Raw genomic sequence first — 10,532 nt, 5'->3', positions numbered from 1 at the left:
GTGATTTTCAATGGAGGTAGTTGCATGTTTTTGGATTTCGATCAATAATGTAGTAGCTGGTGGGGTGGGCTTCTTGCTGTCGAAGGTAAAGGTGTGGTGGACGGAGGTTTGGCCGGCAATGAGAGCTATCCATGGAGGTGGGAAAAGGGTTTAAGGAAGGAAGAAGATGAAGAGGAAAGGGAAAAAAAAAAGGGAAAACAAAAAAAAAAATTGTGGTATTGGGAAGTATTGAGGTATTACCCAATACCCATACACTTACTCGCCCTACTTGATACTTTTTTTTTTTGATTAAGATACTTGTTAGCTAGATACTAGCATTCTTCACGTCTTCTTTATACTCGTCCTTTTCGAATGGAACGTGATGCTTCAACTACCCTCACGGGTCATGCACTCAAAACTCGTCCTTTTCGAATGGAACGTGATGCTTCAACTACCCTCACGGGTCATGCACTCAAGCTCATACAGATACTCATCACTCATGTCATGGGCGTTGGGGTGAACGAATTTTATGATATCATCGATGGTTTTTTCTACGGTCGAAAAATAGCTGTTTTCTTAAGCTGTGAAAATAGAGTATAACTCCCCCGTCCCTTCGTGTTTTAATAAGTGTTATACTTTAACCAAACACGCATGTCGAGACACAATTTTAACCATCATTTTATCTAATTATATATTAGAAAAATCGTATGAAATTTTATAATATGGAAGTATACATAATAATGAATCCAATAATGTCTTATTCAACAACATTTGTTTTTTTTATTTTTTTTTATATATTAGTTAAATAATCAAGTCAAAGTCATTATGTGAATAGTGAAAAAAGTCATTGTAACACTTATTAAAACACGGAGAGAGTAACAAGTGTATAATCAAACTGATATACTATCCTGCTTTTTAACAAGTGCTTTACTTTGACTGATAATATTTTTTAATTAGCAACTATAAAAATTAGAAAAAAAAAAATATTTAGAAACTTTAAAGTGAGACGAATCTTACAATTACAAAACATGACCTTATTGGTTTAGAACAAAGGGATACCTACCTAACAAGTAACAACATAAACCCTCTTAATATAATTTGTGCTCATCACCCAGTGATCGATAGATGCACTTATTTAATAATGGAGGGGGATTTCTTATCTTACTATCTTAGACCAAACATTTATATCTTAGGTACCAAATTAATTCATAATCTTCTCCAAATCCATAATAAAGTTATCAATGTAACCCTTCATAAATCCTTGGCTAGCCATAATTTGTCTCCACTTAGCATGATTATTTTTAATTAAACACCCCGCTTCACTCTTCTCATCCATCACTAACTTAATAGCATTACACAAACTTTCCTTAGACACCCACCCATTCTCTGCCTTCTCCACCTCCACAGCCACCTTCAGCTCCCCTGCCATCAACCTTGTGTTCAATATTTGGTCACCCAATTGCGGCACCAACACTATCTGACTCGCCGCCATCAAACTCTCCCACATCGACCCGAACCCACAATGGTTCACAAAGCACCCTACTGAAGGGTGTGCTAGTATTTGAGGCTGTTGCACCCACCCACCATGCACCACACCCCTATCTCCTACTCTTTCCTTGAACCCCTCGGGGAGCGCCTCCTCGATGGTGGCGCACCCCTTGGGTGGCTTCAAGGCCACTAGGAAGGGTAGTTTTGTCATTTCAAACCCTAGGAGTAGCTCCTGGAACTGATCCCTTTCAAGGATGAACTGACTCCCAAAGGCACAGAACACAACCGAGCCCGGCCCGAACCCGCACAACCAGTCGGCCCATTGGGCTTCAAGTGGGTTGTTACTATTGTCATTTTCAGGAAGTACCGGGCCGGTGAGGATCACGGGCTTGTTGTATTGGGCCGACACGTAATCACAAAAGTTGCCTTCAATCTCACGGCAGGTTCTAATGGCAATGGCGTCACATGATTTCAATGCAGTAGTAATTCGTTCGTAAAAGGTGAAACCGCTTCCATAGTCCTCCCCTAAGAAGAGCAAGCTACGGGCCTCAGGCCCGTGCAAGACAACATTAGAGGAGGGGTAGCCCGGAGGAGGCTGGGATACGTCCTCCTCAGTAAGAGGTCGATTCCGTGCCAGGTTACGGGCCGGGACCAAAGCGATCGCGAGGGATGCAGCGCAAACCACATTATAATTAACGGACTTAATCCCGAGCTTAGCGGCGATCTCGGACGCCCAATGGGCGATATCGTAAAAAAAGAGGTGGGGTTTGGGGGTAAGGCCTATGATCACGCTCTCGACCTCAGGACGAGTGAGGTCGAGAGCGGTGGCTAGATGGCCGGTAAGATTAAGGTGGATGTCGGAGGCAGTTTCGGCCCCGAAAGGAAGAGGGTGGACGTGAGGGACCGTGATAGGGTGAAGGGTGATAAGATTTGGGTAAAGCACAAAATGTTGTAACTGAATCTTGGCTTTGTTGGGTAAAAAGAATGTGATTTTGTGGCCTCTTTCGGCAAGTTTGTTAGCAAGGTGAAGAAAAGGAGTCATATGACCCACGGCAAACCATGGAAACATCACAATGTGGAGTTGTTTAACCATTTTTATTATTTATTATTATTTTTTTTTCTAAAATCTCTTGCAATTATGTTTATACGAGAAAAAAGGGAGAAACCTTCGACTCTATTTATGGAGTGTAAGGTGGAGGGAGGTTTATCCTTTTTCACTCACACATTAATCGGTTTATGGTTGGAAATAGATTTAATGTTTTTTTTTTTTTTTGTGTTTAGAGAGCCACAAGGGCGGGGTGAGAATCGATTCCAGGATCTCTTGGAATCGGGAGGAATGCTCTAACCACTTGAGCTATACCTCACTCTGATCAAATAAATTTAATGTTCAATGTAGGGAATATATGTTTAGTATTCGTATTAAATATTGGCCCTGTTTGGTTTGATGTAAAAGGTTTTCATGGAAAATGAATTTTTCATTTTTTCCCATTTTCCTTTGTTTGGTTTGTTAAGGGGTGGAAAACAATTTTTCCAAGGGTGGAAAATTCCATCCTTAATGATGGAAAACATTCTCCTTCCCAAAACAAGGGAAGTCACATTTTCCTCTCTTCTCCTTACCTCCTTTTTTTACTTTTCTCTCATTCATCCTTACATTTCCACTCTGGACTTTTCTTGTATGCAACCAAATAAAGGAAAACTAGTATGCAATTGTTATGAAATATTTGTGGATATCCATTATCCTCCTTTGTATCATTCCGGAACAATCTAGATTTAGGGTTTATATTCTTATCAATTCAAACCCTAATATATTGTATTTATATATACCCCATTATATGGAATAGAGATACACTGATATATTCTCTATCAATCTCTCTTATATTTCTCTCTATTTTATAACACGTTATCAGCACCATTCTCTAACCAATCAAAAAAAATTTACAAGATCAATCTTTGGAGATGTGATTAATCAATTGTCATCAGGGTTAGATATCAATCTTCACTGAGCACCATAGCCAACGTATTAGCAACTTTAACTTACAACTCCTCCACTAGAAAAGGTACCCTATAACCCTGTCCTATTTCTCCTAAATTATGAATTTTGAAGCTATAATAAATTAATAATAAATATGATTTGCCGTTCATTCGTTGATTATTTCGTTATACTATGATTATTCTTGATGTATAAACATTTATGCAAATTGGAATGTATATACTATATTTTACGACTATCGATGATTCATAAAAGTTTTTGATGCACTATATGATTCAATCTGCCTAATTTGTATTGACTACTTGAAATAGCTTAATACGTATTTTTTTTCATATGTAATTTATATATTTGGTTGGTTGAATTGATTAAATATATAATTTTGGATCATGTGCTTACTATTGTGATTGATCAAATAAATAACGTAATTATTGGCCTTATATATGTTTGTGTCATAACCTCATAGGATTTACTTTTGATCGATCATGGCTATTTCTTTATTTACTTCACAATTTCATAATCAGATTATATATTCATGATCTTATACCGCATATCATCTTGTATGTTTTTGATATCCACTGTACTTGCATGTGATTCATGTGATTACTATATACTTTGTGTTATATATATGTAATTTTTTTTTTAATTATTATTAGATTTATCTATATAGTTAGGCTGAACACATGCTTCTGATTACTAGCTCTAATCCTTAGATATAGGCACTTAGCATGTTTCGGTTATCTTTCGATTGTGTAGGCGCTTATGAGCTTATCATGTTCCGGTTGTTGATTGTATATCTTTTATCATTAACCCATAATTATCTTTTGTGATTGAAATAAATAAATAAATAATATTATATTATACATCAATGTTTTATGCTAGTAGCCTTATTATATTACAAATTATATTTTTTTAATTACTTCATTCTCATTCACTGCCTTGTTTGATGAAAGATTTGTACAGTTTTATCAATTACACATTAATGTTGGGTTTGGTTCATTAATAATGAATTAACAAAACTAGTCAGATTGGTTTTTTTAGTCAAAGACTTTAACAATGGCTAAAGTTAAGCAAAGTATTAGTGTCGAGTATTATGTATAATTTTATTAATTTTCCTGTCGAGTATTACGTATAAATTTATTAATTAAGGTTTCATGTTTTGTTATGATAATTGGTTAGTGGACTTAATTGTAGTCTCGTGAACAATAACCGCATATGAAGTTCTAGAGCAATTTTGGCCAACCTTAACATCACATATATATCAAACGGTCTTGGATACATTGCATTGGGTTATTTTGAGTATTGCAAAATACAAGTATGTTAGTATATATATACGAAAAATCAAGGTTGTTGTATATATCCTGAATTTACTCACTCAGTGTAGGATCAATCCCTTATTTCTTGTGCCCATGCACTTGTTTGTTATGTACTCTGTATTTGCATTTGTGAACTAGGACCAATTTAGTCTGTGGCAATAATATATAACAAGTTGACAATGCATGACTCAGTATTGTATTCCGGTGACCTTATTAATTAATTAATGCATGCCTTCAATTTGGCCTTCTAATTTTGCTTATATGACTCGCATTAAACTAAAGCAAATAGACCAAAAGATATCAATCATTATGTTTAGTTGTGTATTACTAATCTTGTTATGCGTTTTAATTTTTGCAAGCCTTCCTTTTTGTACATGTAACTACCTATTCAATATTGAATATGTCGTAGTGATTTATGATAGAAAAGAGTATGCTAACTTCACTTATATCTATTTGATATATCTTTTGTTTTGTATTGTTAATATGTTTGGTTTTATCTTTGATGATCAATATTCAAGTGCTCATATAGTCCTTTTTAAAGGTTCTTCACATTAGTTCGATATTATATATGACATTAAACTATAGAGTTACAGTATTAGACCTAAATGCATAAAGAAAGCTATCACACAAATATGTATATCTTTTATCACACCCTAGTAATTGTAACAGGAGTAGGAAAAGAGCATGTACTGTGAGGCATATGAATGGCTTGTATAAACTATCACAAAGTAATAAAATATAGATTAAAAGTATTGATTCAAACCTAAATATTCTCATTCAATTCCCTGAAGTGAATGTGAGATTGATTGATGGTAAAAATAATATTATCTAAGCATGGTATAGGTATTCCTGATGGCATTGTGAGCAACTTACTTGAAAGTTTTGTTTTGCCTAAACTTTATATAGATTTCAATTTTTAAAAAATTGATATAATTGGGTATAAGGAACATGATTAAGTGTTTGTAAGATATAATTTACCTTGCTTGATACATGATTTTGACAAAAGAATTTATGGCTTACAAGGTGCAAAGTATTTTAAAAGGTTTTTGGATTATTTTCATACCCCCATATGCAAAAATTAAGGGGATCGGAGATATTATCCCTATTATATATTATTGTATGAAATCCTTGCACATGAATAATAAAAAATAATAATGGTCAGTTTTCGTACATATATTAACTTAAATATCAATGATTTATAAAGGGGGCCACATGATCGTCAAATATTTAGAATTCAATATCATCCTGAAGATGGATATAAATAAATATTATAACTATAAATGCTCGAATTTAAACTGATGTATCACAAAGACAACATTAACTCATAGCACACCTGAAGTGTGGTATAGGTTCCAAAGATAATAATCTTCTAAAAGTAAAAGAGCAACTATTGACAATGAAAAAAAAAGGTAATACATTTTGATGGATTTACTCTAAAGAGATTATTTCAAGTACTATTGATAAGTACCATGATTATATAAAATACTCCAGAAGAGCATAAAATGTCCAACAAGGTTAGTATGTATCAAGATTATAATTAATAAAAGCACTCTAGCAGAGTATGAGCTAATATTGGATCAAATATTAGGTGATTGTCTTGTCAATTGTATAAGGAAATACATGTTGGTTTCATAATATCACATCATATTCATGGCCATGCATAAATTGAGTTTAATAAAGTGATCACTAGTATTGGAAAACTGACCAGACTTCAAATTTAGTGAAGTGATTGGATGTGATAATTAAATTAGGTCATCCGGGTTTAATAATTACCCGTTATGGAAACATGAAGTTTCATTTGATAATGTGCTGACGCTCTCTCAATGTTAGATATATGAAATGAATTGAATGACAAGACATAGCATTGAGATTGAGCTATATTTGGATTGTGATTCATAATAATTTATATTGATGAAATTTCAAGAGTTAATAGGTTTTGATTTCTAATATAAAAGAATAATGGGTGATCAAAAGTTCACTAAAATAATTTATATATAATTGTCAACTATTAGGTGACCGGAAGCTCACTAAATACACTATTTAAGTCTTTAAAGATCCAGAAGATCACCACCTAATAGAATTACAAGCAAATGAATTATGCTTGTATAATAATTCTTTTGATTGGAGCTATTCTATGTCAGCACATAAGAAATTAGAAAAGAAGGGATAACGTACAACTGCACAACATATGTCTCCCCATTGACATTGTTTCTTAGAAAATATTATGAAAAAGGTAATATTAAATACACATGCAATGTAAAGTTAATGAAGAAATGATTCTTCATTGAAGTTGTTCTCCAGAAGAGATGGAACTTGTTTAATACAAATCTTATGAGAAATAAATTTTTGATTGTGATTTTCTTAATGAAGTGAATTTTATTAATGCGAATTTGTCTACTAAGTTGGTTTATAATATGACGCCCCTATAAATCAGATATTTTACCAACTTAGAGGGAGAAGAACGAATTAGCAAAAGTTGGAAAAATTAAATAAATAAAGAATATTTATGATCCCTATAATGGTAGTTTGAAAAGTTATATATATGCCAACTTTTGTATATACATTATCAAGATATGTTGCACATTTATGATTTGATTTGTATTCAGTTATGACTCATGTTGCATAGCGTTGAAGATACATTTTGGTCATATTAATTATGTGTATACATTGAGATAAAATCTTGCTAATTGTACTTGAATCACTACACCTGAAGTGTAGGTTGTATATGATCGGTTCCAAAATAAAGATATGTTTAATAGATATGATATTTGGCAAGATAGTGCAGTTAACACTAATAGTGTAATAGTATATAAATACCATAGTGTATGAAATACCCTAAAAGTGGTATAGATATCTGAATTATTATAATAGATGGCCTATGATGTAAGAAAAATTATGATGGTACCAATAAGAAATGTATTCAGATATCATAGTAAAATAGCATGCGGAATGTAAGTTAAAGGAATTTTATGATACCGGTACATAATGGAACCGATAAATAATATGCATATGCATAATGGAATGGACTAATAAGTAATGGATCTGAAATATATGTACATTTTGATGTCGACATAATGATAATGATCATAATTTTATCATGGACCCGAAGTCCAATGAAATATGGATTTTTAAATCCACACTATACAGTGTCTTGCATCATTTTGAGTCTTATATTCATGTGCATGTGAGTCATAGGTTAATTGTTTATTGCATATGTAGGAAGTTAGATGCATTACTCGTTGTATAATTTGTTTAATATGTTATCATGTTTTATATATCTCATATTGCATGGATTAATTTCTTACAATGGTTGTGGTGTATGTGAATGTTCATTCAAAGTATAGTAAGACATATTTACAAATTTGATGAAAAATTAGAAAGAGATATTTATATTCCAATGGGCTTATAATTGTAATGAAATTATTGATGACACTTATTTAATAACATGTTATGAATCATGTAAAAGGAGTTCCTGAAGAACTTATATACGACGTATTAAATGTCCAACCCTACAATTTTTATGTCTTGAATATTGCAATTGTTATCAAACTCTTGAATAGTCTATGTGATTACATTATTGACATCTCAACCTGAAGTTTGAGCATATAAGAGTTAGTAAGATTTACTATTTGTATTTACAAGAGAGCTATCATGTCAATCATGAAACATCTAAATAATATCAATGGAATACTTATGCGCCAGAATGTTTCTCATGGTCCAGAAGAATCATGATTAGCGTACATAATTACATATGTTATATTATAATTCATATGAGATTGAAGAATGACATTTATAATATCAAGTTTTGTTATCTAATTATTATTAATGAATGTTAAATCAAATAATGATCACCAATATTTATTATTAACGACTTCCAGAAGAAGTCATAACCGCATGAATTTAACCTTTTTAATCAACTATTAAATAGAGATTTGGAATGGTGATATTAGAGATAAACACATATATGGTGAGATGAAGACACTTCACATGTTCACGTGAAGACTTGAAGAATTGAAGATGCAACTTCAGCTTAGGAGAGTCGAAGATCAACAAGTGATATTTTACCGACTTATTAGAAGATATCCAACATATTGGATTCATTGTTGCGACACTAGAAGATCTCAAGTTATGTATTCATCAAGGGGAGAAAATACGCGCTGCACTCTTTTTCCCTTGACCATGGTTTTGTCCCAAATTGGGTTTTCCTGGTAAGGTTTTTAATGAGGCAACATCTCGAGCGTATTACGAAGAATGATGTACTCTTTTTCCTTCACTATGTTTTTATCGCACAGGGTTTTTCGTAGTAAGGTTTTAATGAGGCACAATCTTCGATAATGGACATCCAAGGGGGAGTGTTATGAAATATTTGTGGATATCCATTATCCTCCTTTGTATCATTCCGGAACAATCTAGATCTAGGGTTTATATTCTTATCAATTCAAACCCTAATATATTGTATTTATATATACCCCATTATATGGAATAGAGATACACTGATATATTCTCTATCAATCTCTCTTATATTTCTCTCTATTTTATAACAACAATTGTGTTTTTCTTTGAAAATATGTTTTTCATGAAAACTAATTTTCCATTGAAAATGTTTTACATTAAACCAAACGGGGCCATTGTGTCTAAACATTAGTTTCAGTATTTTTTGTTGCTCCATTTGAGATTTTCAATACTCACACCAAATACGGTCATATTACATCTTTTTCATATTTTATGTAACTTTAACATATTTTATATCGTATTTGGCCACTACTACTTTATTATTATTATTATTATTATTATTATTATTATTATTATTATTATTATTAATTCTTTCCTCTCACATTCATACTTAAATAAACTATTAACCACACTATAAATCTTTTATACTCCCTAATTTTTTTAATATTTCAACTAACCAACTTACCACTTATTTAATTTAAGTCAATTAAATTCCTTAAAACTATATGTCGGTAAAATTGTACGGAGTATCACTTATTAAAACACATAAGGAGTACACGTTTTAAAATGAATATGTGCTTGTTCTGATGGAGTTTCGTTATGCATAGAGAAATGCAGACAAGGGTAAGAATTTAATTACACATATATGAATATTCTGAATTAAGAGTAGGACCATTGGGTGATTAATACTATCATTGGATGATCAAGTACTACCATTGAACATTCAGTGGTACAATATATGTATGTATTGATATTATATATTCATTCAGTGATACTAACTACGTGTATGAATAGGATTGTTACTCTTCTTTCCTTTCCAGCCGCTGTTAGAGTTATTATTAGCAGCTTTTTGTTTTGCAAGGCATCTTCAATATTGATTCCAATGTCATAGGCGGCCTTAAAAGTATTCAAGTTGCTTTGGTACTTGAGATGCTTAGAGTACTTTTCTTGAAGATTCTTAATGAACATCATCACAAACTCTTTTTCAGTAGGTACCTCAATCATCTTAGCAGAAGTTTCCCTCCACTTATTAAAGAAAGAAGTAAAACCTTCATTCTCTTTTTGTTTAAGTACTTCACCTTCTCTATATGATCAGCTTCAACATGAATATTACATTTATATCTATCAATGAAAGCGTTTACAATAGAATCCCAAGTAGAGGTTTTCTCTTTGTCAAGGGAAAAGAACAATTGTTGACAAACGGTTTCAAGAGATAAAGAGAACAATGAGTGGAAAACTTTCCTATCAATCCCCTTAATATTTATTATAGTCTCAAAAGCTCTTAAGTGGAAGTAAGGATTGTCTGTTGC

General features: G+C 32.4%; 1 protein-coding gene across 1 annotated transcript; it reads right to left on the bottom strand.

Annotated features, from left to right (window-relative positions):
• Nucleotides 1-861: 861 nt before the first annotated feature.
• On the bottom strand, nt 862-2,560 carry LOC145627164 (UDP-glycosyltransferase 79B6-like). Its single transcript, XM_081679562.1, has one exon. It carries the CDS (start codon nt 2,558-2,560, stop codon nt 1,181-1,183), a length of 1,380 nt encoding a protein of 459 aa, XP_081535688.1. The 3' UTR covers nt 862-1,180.
• Nucleotides 2,561-10,532: the final 7,972 nt, after the last annotated feature.

The sequence above is a fragment of the Chenopodium album genome, chromosome 4 (assembly GCF_948465745.1).
Source record: "Chenopodium album chromosome 4, dcCheAlbu1.1, whole genome shotgun sequence".
NCBI classification, from domain to species: domain Eukaryota; kingdom Viridiplantae; phylum Streptophyta; class Magnoliopsida; order Caryophyllales; family Amaranthaceae; genus Chenopodium; species Chenopodium album.
The sequence above is the reverse complement of the archived record's forward strand: the minus strand, read 5'-3'. Positions and strand labels throughout refer to the sequence as shown.

Bases quoted from the DNA above. Each gene is read 5' to 3' on its own strand.
- LOC145627164 (XM_081679562.1), bottom strand. From the start codon at position 2,560: ATGGTTAAACAACTCCACATTGTGATGTTTCCATGGTTTGCCGTGGGT.